General features: G+C 48.7%; 1 protein-coding gene across 1 annotated transcript in view; it reads left to right on the plus strand.

The window, feature by feature from the left end:
- RBM20 (RNA binding motif protein 20) overlaps positions 1–18226 on the plus strand; it is an 81098-nt gene that overhangs the window by 24447 nt on the left and 38425 nt on the right. The window contains exons 3-6 of the mRNA XM_044236845.1: positions 5256–6342; positions 7906–7967; positions 10183–10277; positions 10694–10791. Of these exons, the coding sequence (XP_044092780.1) occupies positions 5256–6342; positions 7906–7967; positions 10183–10277; positions 10694–10791 (1342 nt within the window). The remainder of the gene's footprint in view (positions 1–5255; positions 6343–7905; positions 7968–10182; positions 10278–10693; positions 10792–18226) is intronic.

The following is an 18226-nucleotide window of genomic DNA, read 5'->3' on the forward strand; positions in this document are numbered from 1 at the left end:
GACAAGGGGGCCTCCCTGCTACCGCCTCCAGAGTTGTGGGGATTCCAGAAGGGGGACTGCACGTTGCATTGCCCTGGTGCTGGGTGAGAGCCTTGTATATCAAAAGTAGTCAGGATCTCTGGAGCAGAGCAGAGAGATAAATATGGGTGGAGATGATAATTTGGTGATGAAATAGATAGTTCTGGGGCTTAGCTAGCTAGGGCTTTTGGAGGCAATGCTATTCTGTCAGGCACGAGAAGCTGGTTTGGATGATCTGGGCTCTCACTAAGGATTTGCTGCCACCAGCTGTGTGGCTCTGGGCAAGTCACTTTCTGTCCTTGTTGGGGTGGGGGTGGTGCAAGAGGATGATTTGATCCCTAATTGATCCCTGCAGTTCAAAGATTTCCCAGGTTGCCACTCATCCATCTGGGTTAAAGAAAGCTGACTTTGAAAAGGAAGAAACGTCTGGGTTTTGCTGGCTTCTGGCAGGTTCTCAGAGAATGTTGGGACAACCAGTCAGAAGGTCTGTGTTTCCTTGGCCCCCAGGGGGCTGAGTCTATACCAAAAAGATCCAGCCAATACTCCCACACCCACCACTACCTCTCTGAGACAAAGCCTCCCTGGCATCTGATTTTCTTGCTGGATTATATTAGTTTCCTATTGCTTCTGGAACCTAGTACCAGAAATTGAGGGGCTCACGAAAATGCAACTTTCTTATTTTATAGTTCTGGAAGTCGGAAGTCCAAAAGCAATCTCACTGAGGCAAAGTCAGGGTGTCAGCAGGGCTGATTCCTTCTCGAGACTTTAGGGGAAATTCATTTCCTTGAGTTTTCCAGTTTCTGGAGAGTGCCTGCATTTCCTTGGCTCGTGGCCCCTTCCTCTCAGAGCGCTGGCATTGATTGCATCTTTTTTTGTCTCAGACCTCTGCTTCCGTCCCCATATCTTTTCTCTCTGACTCTGATCCTTCGGCCTCCATTTTTAAGGATGCTTGTGATGACGTTGGGCCCACCCAGATAATCCAGGATAATTTCTCCATCTCACGTTCCTAAATTTAATCACATCTGCAAAGTCCCCTTTACCATGTAACAGGTTCTGGGGATGAGGATTGGATTATCTTGGGAGGTGATCATTATTCAGCCTACCATAGGGATTATTCATTCAATTTCAAAACCTAGATTTGGGCACAGAGAAGGATGTATTGGAACTCCTGCTTTGGAATGGGGAATGGTAGGTACTCTTTGAGGCAAGTGACTCTGTACCTGATTGGGGTTTGAGCCGTATACAACAGCAAAATCCATTTGCTTCCTGAGTATATTTAGATTCTCCTTTTTGAACTGTTTAAGGGTTTTTATCCACAGAGATGTCTACTCTCACATGAGTAGTCCACATCTTAAAGCCTCCAGGTTCTTTTTTTTTTTTTTTTAAGATTTTATTTATTTATTTGACAGAGATCACAAGTAGGCAGAGAGGCAGGCAGAGAGAGAGGAGGAAGCAGGCTCCCCACTGAGCAGAGAGCCCGACTCGGGGCTTGATCCCAGGACACCCGGATCATGACCTGAGCCGAAGGCAGAGGCTTTAACCCACTGAGCCACCCAGGTGCCCCGAAAGCCTCCAGGTTCTGATGAACCATGTCCACTATCTTCCTTCTTCATTCCCTTCACCAAGGTTACTGAGTGACTGCCAGGTAGGAGACAGCATGCCAGGATGATGGGAGCATCCCCATCCACGCCCTGTTCCCTTGTAGAGCTTATGTCTGGTAGAGGGAGAAAGGTACATAAGCAATTATTTTTAACACAAAGCAGGATGTGCTAAGTGAGGTAACAGCGACAAACGGAGGTGGCAGGAGTACAAGAAGGCGACATTAGTTCTAACTCCTAGTGATCTCATAGTTTGAGGCTTAGAAATATGATTGCTATATGCACCTGACTTTTAGGTCTTTAACTCTGTTAGTCTAAGGATTTTAGGGCTTGCTTCCTCCCTCCCTCCTTATCCCATCCATTCTGTCCCTCCCTCTTCCCTTCCCTCCCTCCTTCTCTCTCTCTCTCTTTCTCCTACCTACCTTCCTTCCTTCCTTCTCTTTCTTTCTTTTAAATAGGATAATGTGTTCTCCTTTTTAAGGAGCTTTGTTTCGAAAGAGACACCTAACTCTCGTGATTCACGCAGAATCACTTCCACTCAAAGTTGGTGAAGGCCGGGGACGATATGAATTTGTGAGACAAAGCAGAAGTTGGGAAGAAAATCTAGTGAACCTTATTTCATTATTTCACGCTGCATCTGAACTTCTATAACTTGCGCCGTGCTCGGAAGAGCGCTTGTTTCTCATGGCTGACCTACAAACACCCAGCGAGGTTGGCTTTCCTAGCTGGAAAGACAGCTCTTCCTTGCGTGTCCTTTCAGAGGTGAAGGGGAATCTCTTGCAAGAGCTCCTTCCAGCCCAGAACACAGTTTTAGAAAATACAGCTGACTTCTCTGGGGAAAACAAAACCAATCATGCCATACACTGGTCATGGAAACGAAGTTGGCACCTCATTATCGCCTTGTTAACAGGGACAGGCTGTGTAGCGGACAAACCTGGTAGGAAGGGTTGGCCCTGTGTGGGCAGGGTTTTGAGTTAAGGTTAATTGCTCTTCTAAATCTCAGCTACTTAATACTACACAAGTAGAAATCTATCATCAGACTCTTGACCATCCTCCTTTCCCTTCCTACTCTCGCCTACATAGACAATTAGTGCCTCCCTAGCTCTGCTGCTGCTATCATTGTGCTTGGGACACACTGGGCCACCAAGACTGGGCTGTAACCAGCACAACCGCCCAGAGGAGGAAAGGTTTGTAACCACCTGTAACTGTGACTCCCCCAGCCTCCCAGCATCTTAAAACACAACCAAACTGTTCTGTTCTGGGAGCACAGAAGGGCTGCTGGCTGGGTGAAGGCAATGTTTCTTCAGTGACTTGTGGAAAAGTCTTGATTTCTCACAGAATGGGAAAGAATAATCCGAAGTCGTTTTTATCTGGCTTTGAAATGTGTTTTGCACTGATGGTTGAATGTTGGTGTGCCTGATGTTCTGAGAACTCACTTGAGACAAAGCAACGCAGCAGCCCATGAAGAGATGCTGTCCTCAGGGAGGGCTGAGAAGCCACATACCCAACCGCCGGTGTCCCTTCTCTTCTTTTCAAAGCCCGGCTGGGGTTCGAATCCCACGCCTATATTCTGCAACAGTAAGTGTTCATAACAAGGTCACCTCATCTTTCCGTGCTTTTGATTCTTGCCTTGCGAGATGGGGTGAACATTTTCTCCCCAGTAGGACTGATGGAGAGATCAAAGGGGATGACACAGGCTGAGCACTGGTCACACAGGAGCATCGCCACTCAGTAAATGTTAGGCTCTCTCTTCCTTACCTTCCTCTCCACCAGGTAGGCCACACCTCCTTCCTGCCACCCACTGTTCTCTCAGACCAATGCAAAATGCCATCCTAAGCAGACACTCTCTTTCCTAAAGCATCTCCAAAGTGGGAGAGCTGTGACATGCCCACACTTTCCGTGGCTCCCCTTTTTTCCTCACTGGGCCCACCCCCAGTCTCTCTCTTCTTTGTTTCATCAGACTTACTCTGTCCAGAGCCTATGACAGTGGACCCCTTGTCTGAAGGGTCCCAGCCGTGCAGTCTCTGCCCCAGACTCCGGTAAGCATGCTGAAGGTGGAGCCTGGGTTGTCCGTGGTAACCCCAGCTTCAAATGCTCAGTCTTATTCTTCCTGTTAACGTTAATGTGTCCTGGGAATTCCAGTTCATCAACATCCCAAACACATTCCCCCGATTACACCCACTACCCAGAAGGGGAGTTGAAGACCCAGAAACTACGGTCTTATCAAACAGCCCTGACAATAGTAGCCACATGTCCAGACTTTCTGGGATCGTGCATCCTGGTTTTTGGTAGAGAAAACACCATAACCAACTAACAGAGGTCAGACATGAAAGGCACACGTCAGATGGAACACAGTCACAGTAAGCTTCCGTGAGGGCCCACCACTGCCCACGACTTCAGGTTCAGACTTCACTTGGGATTCTTTTGGTTATTCCTTATGCTACTTGGATTTGAGAGTGGATTGAAGGGAGCTTGATTCCTGTTGTTTTTGGATGTGCAATGAGGATCGGGATGAAAATGTGTTTGGCACAAATATACACATAATTTACTCTGCATGTGAATTTGAAGCCTGCTTTTTTTTTGCTTAACATATAGAGTCTATGGATTTGTTCATGTCACTAATTTGTTGTTGTTGTAAACAATGACCTTGCCAAATCCAAGATAGTAGCTACTGTCGGCAATGGTAGGGTGGGGCATTTATTAGTATGTTGGAATGTTTCCTGTTTTAACCTTGGTGTTGGTTACATTTTTTAAAATGTTTTAAATATTATATAATAAAGTAGAAATTTGCATCAGTAGTAAATGATTCCTTGACATTTTATTATGTCAAGGATATTATGTAGATATATCATAATTTGCTTTGTTTAAACCCCCTCCTAACCCCTGTTATCGGAAATGGGTAATTTTCAACTTTGGACTCTTAAATGATGTAGTATTATTAAACCTCTTTAGGCATCAAGTTCTGTCTGCATTTTAGCTCATTTTCTTAGGACGGATTTACACAATTGAATTACTAGGTCGGAGAGTGTAGCTGTACTGAGTACGTATTATCAGGCTCTCTTTTAACAAAGCTGCATGAGTTTAGACTAACACTAACAATGTGTCCACTCCACTTTGTCTTATCAATACCAAATGATTTACTAAGAAAAAGGTTTTTTGCTATTTTGCTAGAGAAGATGTTTTTTACTAATGATTTTAGCTTGTATCTCTGATTACCAGTGAGATTGACCATTCTGTCATAAAATAATTTTTCTGTTAGAGTTTTTTTTTTAAGATTTTATTTATTTATTTGACAGACAGTGATCACAAGTAGGCAGAGAGGCAGGCAGAGAGAGAGAGGGAAACACGCTCCCTGCCTAGCAGAGAGCCCGACGAGGGGCTCGATCCCAGCACCCCGGGATCATGACCTGAGCCAGAGCCAGAGACTTTAACCCACTGAGCCACTCAGCTGCCCCCTCTATTGGTGTTTTAAACAAACTGGTATATGTGTGAGTACAGGTTTTCTGCAGACTCGCTGGTATGTGGGGGTCAGTGTGGGTGGGTTTTAGAGGATGTGGGTAACCACGCGCAAGTGAGGAAAGAGCCCTTTGCGCCCTGGTGAAAGCTGGCTGTTACATCTAGCCTTTTGTGTTTCTGCAGTGCCGCCAAGCTCCTGGACAAGAACCCGTTCTCGGTGGGTAACCCGAACCCTCTGCTTCCTTCACCTGCCAGCCTCCAACTGGCCCAGCTGCAAGCCCAGCTCACCCTCCACCGGCTGAAGCTGGCACAGACAGCTGTGACCAACAACACCGCAGCCGCCACAGTCCTGAACCAAGTTCTCTCCAAAGTGGCCATGTCCCAGCCTCTCTTCAACCAGCTGAGGCATCCGTCAGTGATCAGTGCCCCCCACAGCCACACTGGGGTGCCCCAACATGCTGCGACTGTGCCCAGTGCCCGGTTTCCCTCTAATGCGATTGCCTTCTCGCCCCCCGGCCAGACACGAGGCCCGGGGCCCTCCGTGAACCTTCCCAGCCAACCCCCCAACACTGTGGTGATGCATCCTTTTGGTGGGGTCATGCCTCAGACCCCCGCCCAGCCAGCGGTCATCTTGGGCATTGGCAAGACGGGGCCTGCTCCTGCGGCAGCAGGATTCTATGAGTACGGCAAGGCCAGCTCCAGCCAGGCGTATGGCTCGGAAACAGACAGTCAGCCCGGCTTCCTGCCGGCCACGGCCTCTACCACAGGCAGCGTGGCCTACGAAGGCCACTACAGCCATTCAGGGCAAGACGGCCAAGCTGCCTTTCCCAAGGACTATTACGGACCCAGCTCCCAAGGGTCGCATGTGGCAGGTGGATTTGCGGCTGAGCAGGCCGGGGGCATGAAAGGCGAGGTAGGTCCGCTGCTTCAGGGTCCAAACAGCCAGTGGGAGAGCCCCCACGGATTCTCTGGCCAGAGCAAGCCCGATCTGACATCAGGCCCTAACCTGTGGCCTCCACCCCCCAGCCAGCCCTATGAGCTGTATGACCCTGAGGAGCCCACCCCAGACAGGACCCCGCCTTCCTTTGGGGGGCGGCTGAACAACAGCAAACAGGGTTTCAGCGGTGCCCGGCGGCGGGCCAAGGAGGAGCCAGCCCTGCTGTCCGTGCGGCCCCTGCAGGCTCACGAGCTGAATGACTTTCACGGTGTGGCCCCCCTGCACCTGCCCCACGTCTGTAGCATCTGTGACAAGAAGGTCTTTGATTTGAAGGTGAGTCCTCCGAGACGGCCCCGGGGAGCCACAGCTGGAGTCTGGGGGTGGGGCTCACCCCCACAACCCAACGCTAGCCACTCAAAAGCTAGGAACGGTTCTGCCTGGGGACTTGGTGGCAGGATTTTGCCATCAGTACTGTTGATCAAAATTAGAGATATTAGAACCCACATTTGTTTCAGAAATGTATTGGGACCACTTCCTTGCTTTAAGGCAAGTAAGAGATTCCTACCCAAGTTTATCGATGAGAAAGCTGCGGCCGATGGGGCGCCTGGGTGGCTCAGTGGGTTAAGCCACTGCCTTCAGCTCAGGTCATGGTCTCAGGGTCCTGGGATCGAGCCCCACATCAGGCTCTTTGCTCAGCAGGGAGCCTGCTTCCTCCTCACTCTCTGCCTGCTTCTCTGCCTACCTGTGATCTTTCTCTGTCAAATAAATAAATAAAATATTTAAAAAAAAAAAAAAGAAAGCTGCGGCCGAGTGGGGGTGACCGCACCCGCGTGACAGAGAAGGGACTCAGGAGCTGGTCTCCTGCCTCCTTGAGGAGGGCTCTTCCTCTGGGGTATGCTCAGAGTGCGTCGTACTGAGTGTGGAAGGGAAGGAAAACGCTGGCGGAATTTTGGATGAGGGCCAGAGAGCACGTCTCAGGTGAGACCGAGGGACATCATTATAGAACGCCTCAGTGTCCCATCTGCAAGACAGAGATGGAGCCTCACGACCCTTCCCCGTGGTCATAGGATGCTTTGGGCCCCTGTAAGCAAAGGTCTATTATAGTATAAATCCTCCCCCGAGATGTATTAAAGATGCAGTGAAATAATCCAGAGCAATAAGAGCTAAAACAGCTAACGTATTAAATCCTTTCCGTAGGCCAGCAGGAACTCTGTGAGGCAGAGAGTATTATTATCTCATTTTGCAGAAAAGGAAACTGAGGCCCAGATATAGGAAAGGACTTGTCCAGGGCCCCATAGCTAGAGAGTGGCCCAGTAGAGATTTGAACCTGGGCCTGTCTTCTCCCACGAGGTCTGCAGAGCTTGATGATCCCTGGGTAGTGGGAGTCACGCCACGGTGTCCTTCTGCTTGGGTCACACTGTACAAGTTCATTCCTTCAACTCGGCGGGGGGAGGGATTGTGGGGGGGATGCTGGCCAACACCGGGAGGCGATGGCACATTTTGTCTTTCTTAAGCTTTGCAGCTCACTGTGAGTCCACCTGCCAGATTTCCCCAACGGGTCAGAGAAGTGGGTGGGGTCTCTCTGGGGGACAAGGGGTTGGGATGGAAGGTGGGACGTGCCATAGGACCAAGGGTCCCAGAGGAGGGCCTCTGGCTTGGGATTCTGGGCTCCTGTCCAAGATGGGTGCTGGATGTGCGGGTCTGGTCGATGTTGTGGCGGCTGGAAAGATGAGAAGGGGGGTGTGGGGAGGAGCCCAGGAGGGAGAGGGGTTGGCAGGGTTGGTCTGGGTGCTGGGGCTCCGAGCCCCCTAGCCTGATGGGGACACCTGTTCTCATCCCTTCCCTTCTCTTGGACTCAGTTCTACTTCGGTCACTTTTCCTTTCCTTCTGGTCTAGGACTGGGAGCTGCATGTGAAAGGGAAACTCCATGCTCAGAAATGCCTGGTCTTCTCTGAAAAGTGAGTGCTGGCCAGGAGAGCAGGTGCCTGCCCACGCTTCGCAAACGTTCCTGGAGCAACTATGGCATGTTCTGTTCTAGGCGCTAAGGAAGAAGCAGAGAACAAAATGGGCAACACCCCTGTCCTCAAGGAGCTTATGCTTAACATGGCGGGGGGGAGGGGACAGATGGTAAAATAAACAAGTGACTTACATAGCATCCCTGGTGGCAAATGTTAAGCTGAAGGAAGCATGTGTGTGCACACATGTGCCCTCGTGGGGGCTGGTCCTTGCCTTTACATAGGGTGTTTGGGGAAAGGCTTCTCTGAGGAGACCTCAGGAGGGGGTGGAATGAGCCCAGGGCTGTCTGGTGGATGGGTACTCCTGGGGCAGAGGAAACAGCAAGTCTGAAGGTCCTGGTGTGGCCCTGGGATGCTCAGGTGACATCAGTATGATGAACGTGGACTACTGGGCTGAGGAGCCAGGGAAGGTGGCGGGCCCACATTTGAGCTCCTGGGCTTCTTGTGAGGACTCTGAGAGTGACTGGATTACTGGAGCGCCGAACAGAGGAGCGATGCTCTCTGGCTCCAGCAGGCAGGACCCGGGCTGCTGGGCTGAGAATAAGCAGGGGCGGGTCAAGGACAGAGCAGTACCCAGAGGGCTGGGGCCATCCTGGTGGAGAAGCAGGCATATGGCCGGGGATGTGAACAGCAGAGTGACCTTGAGTGTTTTGAACAAAGTACATCGGGAAAGGCTTCCCTTTCTTATTCACAGTAGCCAATGGGTGGAAGCAGCCCAAAAGTCCACCGACAGATGAAGAGATTAACAAAATGAGGTCTGTGCACACATTGGAATACTTTTCAGCCTTGGAGAAAGGACCTCTGACCCATGTGACAGCATGGCCGAACCCGTGGACATTGTGCTCAGTGAAGGAACCCAGTCATAAAAGGACAAATCCTGGACGATTCCCCTTACAAGAGGTAGCTCGAGGAGTCAGCTTCACAGAGACAGAAAGCAGAAAAAGTAGAATGGTGGTTGCCAGGGGCTTACGGGAGGGGACGTGGGTGTTCGTTTTTAATGGGGGCAGCTTCCATTTTGCAAGATGAAGAGTTCTGGAGATGGGGGTGGTGATGGTCGCACAACAAGGTGAATGTGCTTAATGCCACTGACCTTACACTTAGAAATGGTTAGGATGGTAAATTTTGTGTTATGTATATTTTACCATAATTTAAAAAATAATTTTATAAGGGTCTCCGTTTTCTGGCTCCTTCCTTTTTTTATTGTGTTAAAATTCACTTAAGAGTCATCATTTTAATCATTCTATTGTATATTTTTAATTAATTAATTAATTAGATTAGATTAGTATGCTCCACGGCCAGCACGGAGCCCGGTGTGTGGCTCGAACTCATGACCCTGAGATCCAGACCTGAGCTGAAATCAAGAGTCGGATGCTTAACTGACTGAGCCACTTAGAAGCCCCTGTTTTAACCATTTTAAAGTGTGCAAATGAGTGGTATTTAGCAGATTCATAAAGTTGTGCAAGTATTGTCATTATGTAGTTCCTGAACATTTTCATCACCCCAAGCCCTATGCCCATTAAGTAGTCATTCCCTTTTCCCCTCCCTTGTAGTCCTTGGCACCACTAACCTGCTTTCTGTCTCTGTGGATTTGCCTCTTCCAGACATTTCTTACAAATGGAATCATTTTTTTTTAATATTTTGTTTATTTATTTCATAGAGATTACAAGTAGTCAGGCAAGCAGAGAGAGAGGGGGAAGCAGGTTCCCTCCTGAGCAGAGAGCCGTGGGCTTGATCCCAGGATGCTGGGATCATGACCTGAGCTGAAAGCAGAGGCTTTAACCCACTGAACCACCCAGGAGTCCCTAAATGGAATCATTTAATATATGGCCTTTTATTACTGACTTTTTTCACTTAGCAAAATATTTTCAGGGGTCACCTGTGGTGTAGCATATATAACCTCTTTATGCCTGAATAATATTCCATTGTGAGTATGTACCACATGTTGTTTATGTGTTCATCTTTTGGTCTATATTTGGGTTGTTTTTACCTTTTGGCTATTGTGAATAGTGCCACTATGAACATTCGTGTACAAGTTTTTGTTTGAATGTTGGTTTTCGACTATTTTGGGCCTATGGCTAGGAATGGAATTTCTGGGTCATACGGTAATTCTTCATTTTACTTATTGAGTTCCTGGTTCCCCTTTCCCACCCTTCTCCAGTGCTGGTATCCGGTGTATACTTGGTTCAGCAGAGGGAACGCTGTGTTCCTCTCCCAACAGCACAGCTGTTTATAACCCTGCTGGGAACTCTGAAGGTGAGTAAGGCCCTTCAGGTCAGCAGTGTGAAGCAGAAACTAGCTTCCTAAAGACTTAGGATGTCCTGTCTTTAATAACTAGACTTCCCTGCCGATGTGCCCTATCCTTCCCTGCCTCCCATCTGTGTGTGTGTGTGTGTGTGTGTGTGTGTGTCTGTGTGTGTGTGTGTGTGTGTGTGTCTGTGTAGCAAAAAGATCCCAAGACACTAAAATGTATTGGCCTACTGTCTAGGCTCTTACAGACATAAGGCTTTGTTGCTTATCAACATACCCAGGGGTAAAAATTATACCAATCACCAAGCAATATATTAAGAGAATATTTTAATTTTTTTCTTCCAATTTATGTCCTTATAATGACTTTTGAAGGTAAAGTAAACAACTAGGATTTCACACAGTTGGTATAATTTATCATTTAGATTATGCCTCAAATCTTGGATCATCATATACAGCCATTCCAGCAAGGTCATTTGCTCAGGCAAATCCCGCATTTCCTTCGGCTGCCCCTGGGACAAATGTGAGTACAGAAGCATTTTCTCCATGGTCATTGTCATTGTCAAAGCATTTGTATCACCTGGCTCTGCCTGGGTGTAGAGGTTCACAGAGGAGGCTGGGATGAAGCTGGAGCATTGTGTAGTGCAGGAAAACATGTCCCTTGGGCAGAGGTTGACATCTGTTTAATTCAGTAGTATTGAAACACATAGATAAAAAAAACTAACATACATCATTAAAATCAAAAGCATGCCTAGACTTTCTGGCGTTCGACATTGGTTTAGTGGGGGGAAAAAAAAGGATGGAGCTTTTGTATATGTGTGTGTTTTTAAGACTTTTTTGTTTGTTTGTTTGTTTTTGTTTTTAAGACTTTTTGATATTTTATTCAAGTTGGTTATTTCCTATGAGTGGGTAATTCTGGAAGTTGAACCTAAAAGAGAAACTGTTTGAAAGTAAGGACTGTGCAGTCATGGTATTTGTTGGCCCTTTGAGGAAGTAATTGCTTCTGTGAAGTCCTTTATTTTTGGGTGTGTTCTCGTTCCTCTCTCTCTACAACCTGCTCTTCGGTCCCCCAAAGCTTCTTTCCTCCTTTTCCCACTGATGGTGACAGTTTCCTCTCCCTCTCCCCAAAACTGCTGTTTGCCCACACATGTAGCCTCCCCCCCCACCTCGCCCCCAGGCTGTCGGGTACCTCCTCTCCTGAGAACACACGGAAGGAGGTGGGAGACCCAGAACCAGACCTTCTGTAAAACAGGATGTGTGTGGCTGGACCCTGCCAGAGACTTGTGTCCGTGTGTCTTGGCCAGGCCTGTATTTCTTCCACTTTGTGGTGTGAACAGCTGCGGCCCCTTTCTCTCCTCTCCTGCGACCCCCGAGCACCAGCTCCGAGAGCTGTCCCTTGCACGCTGCCTCGGGGTGTTCATGCAAAGCTTCGGGTGGGCAAGCTGAGAAGTGTCGGTGTTAGGCCCTGGGGGATGAGTAGATGGGGAGGCCTGCCTGGGCACAGATTTCTATGTGTCTGTGTCTGTGATGTTTAACGGGAGAAGCGCTCCAAGAGGGAGCTCTGGGCTCACAGCCCATGCACGTTTCGGTGAAAGAGAATTTTGTGGTTTCCCTCTCTGCCCTCTCCATGCTGAGGGCCACGCCGGGTCAGTGCAACTTTGGGTCAGTCCCAGGAGAGCAGAATGGCAGGGTACAGTGAGGAGACCTGTCATTTGTCTTTGACCTTGGGTCTGGATGGGGGTGTGGGCAGTTCCAGCACCACCCCCATGGCGGGGCCTGTTTCCCACTGTGGCTCGCAAAGGCATGTTTGTGTCCACAACCCTGCTCTGAGATCTTAGCACCAGGAGAAAGGGACTGTGCCCAGATTGGGGAGGCTGGATTAGGTGGCAGATGGGCCACGGGGTTTGGGCAGAGAAAGGGAGCTGGTATCCTCTGAGCCCCTTTATAAAGGGGAAGAGGCCGAGTGGTGGAGGAGAAGCGAAAGCAGGAGGACCTCGCCCCACCCTCCAGTGCTGATCGGTGTCCCAGAAGCCCTCTTCTGTGGATGTGGAGCCAAGAGACCTAAGGTCGAGCCCTAGTCTGGAGCCCACCACTAAGGGGGCCGCCGGCAAGTCACTTTATTGCGCTGAGGCTCTGTTTCCTTAAATGGAGGCCATCACCCCACTAATAATGACTTTCCAGAGTAAAACAGCGTCATTTTTATCCAGCTTGTGAAATTGATCATTTTGATGATGTTGCCAATCCTGGAACATCCACACCCTCCGAGCGGTCTCCTGGTGGGTGGTCAGAGCCGGCCGTGGGAGCGAGGCTGCACCGAGACCAGAGCTGTCGTGGGGAATCACGCATGACTGGGAAGGACAGTGGTGTGTGAACTGCGCATGCATAATAAGTGCCAAGGGCTGTGACTGAGCAACTAGTTCCTTTGAACCCCTTGTGGGGAACCTATCCTGTCCAAGGCTGCGCGGTCATGTGACTGACGCAGGGCTGATGGCTAGCTGGGGGAGAAGACCAGTGACCTTGGGCGAGTCCCAGTAGTAGCATATCCCGCTCCTGTGCAGATCTGCATGGTAATTCCTGTGGTCGTGTCTGCCCCTTCTGAGGGATGTTGCCAGGCTCCCATGAAAGCACTCTACTTACGTGTGCGGTGGGCACAAGCGATCTGATCATTCGTGTTGATAATGACTTGTGTTGATAATGATTCATGATAATTTGTGTCAATTACTAGAAGCTCTGAGTGCTGCTTCCTCCAAATGGCTGGAGAGGAGAGTTCATCTGGCTTGAGCCTGAGGAGGGGCCGCACAAGGAACGCTTTGCTTTCTGCACTGGCACCCCGCAGAAGATGAGGGCCCCAAACATTGATTTGCACGCTCACGATGCTGACTGTAGCTAACATTCATATAGTGCTTAACAGGTTCTTATACATATGAATATGTATTCGCTCATTTAATCCTCCAGACAACCTTGTGAGGTGAGGAAACTGAGGCACAGAGGGACTAAGTGCTTTGCAGAAAGTCACACAGCTGATAGTGGAAGTGTTGGGATTTGGCCTGGCTCTAGAAGCCTCTCTTGTGGCCACTGAGCCCTGCTGCCCATCCTTGAGGGTCTCTGAGTTCTCTTCCTTGTTCTGCTTCTCTCTTTACTGAGCCCTTTCCTCCCCCCTCCTCTCGCCCTCCCCACCCCCTATCCACCTACACACCACATGCTGCTTAGGGGGATCTGAAGCTGCCTTGGGGATGGTAAGGACTTCTTGGGCCTCAGCCAGCCCTCAGCCATGGAGCAAGGTGAGGAGGCCAGTGGGACTTGGCACCCGAATACTTTTACGCTCTGACAGTGTCCCTCAAGGTGAGCTGAGATGTTTGGAGGCGTTTCCTACAGATCCAGTGGATGGGGAGGGGCACCACTAGACTGGTCTTATTGTTATGAGTTCAATGAGGTCTAATTGGTCACATGAGCCTTCCCAAGGACATCTGGGGGACAAGGGCAAAGCCTGCCCCAACCAGTCTCTGTATCATCAGTGCCTGGACGGTCACATTCTTCTATCAGATTGTGGTCCATCAAATGCAAGTGAGTCTGTCTGGAAAACTGGAAATACACAAATACTGACATTTGAAGAGAAACCGAGAAATCAAGAGCTGATACATCCACTACAGAGAGAGACTTTGCAAGACTCCTTTAAGCAGCAGGAGTGTCCCTCAGAGAAATGATTGATTGTTAATTCTGCTTACAAACACTGACCTCCAAAGATAAGCAGATACATCAAGGGGCGATTACTCTGTTACCAAAAGACAGCTGGTGAGGCTTAATGAATGCCCAGTGGGCTCCTTTTGTATATACATTTCTCTTATTTTTTTTGCTTATATAATTTATACTTAGGAAAAACTCAAACAGAAAAGAACTATTTCATGAAGACAGGGATATTCCTCCATTATCCCCCCCGCCAAGCCCTCACAGAGAACCCATAAAAGCGTTGATGCATTTTTCCTCCAGAAATGTTTTCTGGTCCTGTGCCAGGGCTTTTTCAAGCCCATTCCACTTACATACAGCTTTTCAGAAGCACATCTGGTTGAGTAAAACCAGAAGCAGCCAGAGCCCCACCATTGTAATATTGCTGTTACTGGAGCAGAGAGCGATTGCTTCTCTAAAGTTCCCTGCCTTTAAGCATGAAAGCAAAGTGACTCAGTGCTCTGGGAATGAATGGGCTTTCAGGAGGTCTCTGCACCACTACAAAATCTAAAAGGGCCGAACGATCCATCTACCACTTGCACCAAGCCCAGGCTGGGCTGAATGGACGCTTGGGTCAGCGGTCAGCTACGTGGGAGTGTGAGCCTTTCATTTCCGTGTTTATTGTTGGCAGAGACGGGACACCAAACTGATGGTGTTCTGGGTTTGCTGGTGTTGGGCGGGGGTGGTGGTGATTTGTGCCCGTCCCTCCCACCCCGGGGTCCCAGGAGAGGGGTATTCACTTTCACTTAAGCTTTTGCCATTTGACAGAGGAGAGGCACTTTATCCTTGGCTGCCTGAGTTGTCATAAACAGAGTAATCAGGTTTCTGGAAGGGGTCATTGGGGCCTTCTCAGGCTGTAAATAGTTTCCTTGTGCTTGCCCAAGATGCACTCAGCTTCCTGGCTGTCCCCATGAAATGGCATTGCCATCTTCCCAGCCTCCTTGGAGTTTATGCGATGCCGGTGCTGCCCATGGGCTCTCCTGGCCCGGTGGGGCCAGACATCTTTCTCGGGCTTTCTTTCTCCCTGGGACCCTGCCCACCAGAAAACTTGTATAAGGAGGGAAACAGAGGCACAGAGAAATATACGTGTTTGTGGAAGGCCAGAGGTTTAAGTTGCTCTTTGGATGGCTGACAATTCCAGAACTTCTGTCTGTCCGCTGTGGCCTTCCTGGTCCATGGCACAGATCACCTGGATCTCCTGAGTTACAGAGAATGTGAAGAGCAGGAACTGATGAGGCAGAAGATACCTGCCCCTCCCCCGCCCTCCCAGCTCTGTCATTGCTCTGGTGCCCTGGGTGGTGGCCACCTTGTGCATTTTCAAAGCAAGCAAAGAACGAGGGGGGAAACAGGATACTTGAGTGGCTTCTGTTTTCTGGGGTGTTTTTCCTTTTCTTTTTACAAATCTTCAATGTTTCTTCTTGTTGCAAAAGTAGTACAAACATGGTATAAAAAAATCCAAACAGAAACAGAAATATAAAATAGAGAAAGTCCACTTCTATAGGGAAAACTGACAATAAATGTCTTAGACCGTTTAGCTAGTGTACATGTGTATGTTTAATTAGAAAAATTATATATTTTTGCAAACATCAGAAAATGCCACAGAATATCGTGCAGCTTGGTTTTTTCAATACATGGTGTCTAGACATCTTTCCATAGCTAAATGTAAAACCTATCTTATGCTGTAAACGTAAAACCCTATCTTACGCTGGACTGCCATCTCCTGAATGCATTTACCTTGATTCATCAAGTCGGCAAATGACCCATTTTTCAGCAAGACCAGAGTTGGGATCACAAATCAACCACTGTTGAGTTGCCCACATTTAGTGTCTCCAGCAGCATCACTGTGTAAGATTCCACGACTTCAGAGTTTACAGGGATATTGAAGTTACTTGGCAGGTGAACCATGCAAGACCTCTAAAGTAAATGTACTTTAAGTCAAAGCTAGTATGCTTTATAAAACATATGGAAGTGTCAATAGAGATATCAGTGTCTACCCTCCAAGTTAAGCCACATCCTTAGCTATGCAACCCGTGCCCATTTGCTATCTGCAAAATATGTTCAAAGTCCACACCACGAGCTATGCAACCCGTGCCCATTTGCTATCTGCAAAATATGTTCAAAGTCCACACCACGAGGAATAAATATTTGCCCTGTGGCTGTTCTCATGTGTGTTTAGCCCCAAACCAGAGACTGAGCCACGTGAAATTAGGTCACACCTGAAGGAGATTAGGCTGGAACACAGAAACTGTTTATCGAAGATCCAGTCAACACTTGGTCGCCCTAGGAAGGACTTAGAGACATTGCTCTCACTCAGCAGGCCCATCGCTTAAGCCACATTTTTATTGCAACCTTGGAAGGTTGCAATAAACTGAGTCTCTTCTTTGAACTCATCTATGAAGCCTGTTCCCGCCTGCATCAAGGGGCATGGAAAGGTCTCAGAAAGTCCCTACACAATCTGTTTGCTGCTTTCACATTTCCATCCGCTTCTAAAAGCTGCAGTGAGTTCAGAGGTCTGGGACCCTGCCACGTGAACCATTAGAAGCAGCATCTGGTTTTGAGTACGTGACTCCAGCATGTGAAAATGGCCAGCCCAGGCCCCTGATTGCATATGGGGACATTCCATGTCTCAGCTGGCTCGCAGGCCGACTGAAGTGTCCCCCAGACTGGGAAAGGATGACTGTCCCTTTAGGTTAGTAGTCAGGACTTTGGTTACAACCCGTGACACCTTAGCTCTCTTGGAAACTTGACTTTGGGCGGACAGTTACAGATGCACCTGTCACATGTGTGCCTTCCAGGCAGAGCCGCGGGCGGGGCGTCAACCCAGTCCATCAACACAGTCCATCAACACCTCACATCAAAAATCCAAGCTGGCGAAGTCTTAAGCAACTCTCTCTAAACCCATCTACTCTTCTGCCCCAGAGCACATGTATACCTAATACACATCTTTTAAAGTGTAGTTTTTGTAACTTTTACTTTTAATATGATTCAAATGACAGAAAAGTTGCCATAAGGTATATCTTTTACCCAGATTCACTATTCCTTTACATTCTGACCCGTTTATCATTCCCTCCCTCTCTTCCTTCTGTTCATCTGTTTTAATCTGTCTGTCCATCCATCCGTCTTATCATTTATGCATGTTTTCTTGAACCACTGGAGACATTGTACCTCTTTACCCCTAACTACATCAGCATGAATTTCTTAAGAACACGGATTTTTCTCTTACGCAATCATAGTGTGGTTGCATTTTCTTCTCAGTTGGGAGGGGAGCATCACAGCATATACTTCAACTGTCGGGGGAAGGAAAGAGACACACATGCTTTAAGGACTCTGCTGGATGCTAGGCATTGCACCAAGGCAATTTACATACTTTGTAGCAGTTTTGTCTTCTAACAGGCCGGGAATCAGTTTTCATTTTCCCTGTTTTATAGATAAGCAAACTCCAGCCTGGAGAAATTCAGAAACTTCCCTGGGGTTAGTCACTGGGGAGTAGACGCAGATCCAGCTGTGTCTGATGCTCTAGCACTGGTCCCTGGAGACCTTGAGGCTCAGCCGTGGTGTGTGTCTGTCCTCAGAGAGGCGCCAGACCTGCCTCTTTTGTTCGTCTCAGTGGATCGTCTCAACTCTTCAAGGCGCTGCAGACACAGTCACTCAGGGAACAGTAGGGCTCTTCAGCAAGGCGCTCACTGCTTGGAGCTTGTCTTCAGTGCTGTGAAGACGAGAACGCCCCCAACACAGGCATGTCTGCAAGATGAACGCGTCTGTGAACGTGCATCTGCTGAAGCCAGCTGATCACGTAGCGGGGCTGGGGAGCAGGCGGCAAAAACACGGCATTCCCTGGGACCGGGAGTAGGAAAGACACAGTTTTCCTGTTTAGACCAGCACCATTGGAGAAGGTTATCATTGTCCTAGATCCTCGGATTTAGCTGGGCCAGTCTTCTGGGAGGAGTGGAATTATAGAACTTAGAGCCGCACAAACACAGATATTTCACATCTGGAAAGGACTCTGGACGTATAGGCTACCTCCCTCGTTCCAGACATTGGGAAACTGAGGCTCAGAGAGGAAAATGAGTTTTTCCGTGTCATGCACCCAACCAGTGGCCAGGCTGGGACTTGGATCCACGCCCCCTGTCTTCTGCTACATCCAGAAGCCCCATGCTGCTTACAGCCCGACCCCTTCATCATCGACTCCTATCTATCTCGTGAAGCCACAGCCCTGCGTTCCATGTTTGAAAAAC

This window comes from Neovison vison, chromosome 2 (genome assembly GCF_020171115.1).
Source record: "Neovison vison isolate M4711 chromosome 2, ASM_NN_V1, whole genome shotgun sequence".
NCBI classification, from domain to species: domain Eukaryota; kingdom Metazoa; phylum Chordata; class Mammalia; order Carnivora; family Mustelidae; genus Neogale; species Neogale vison.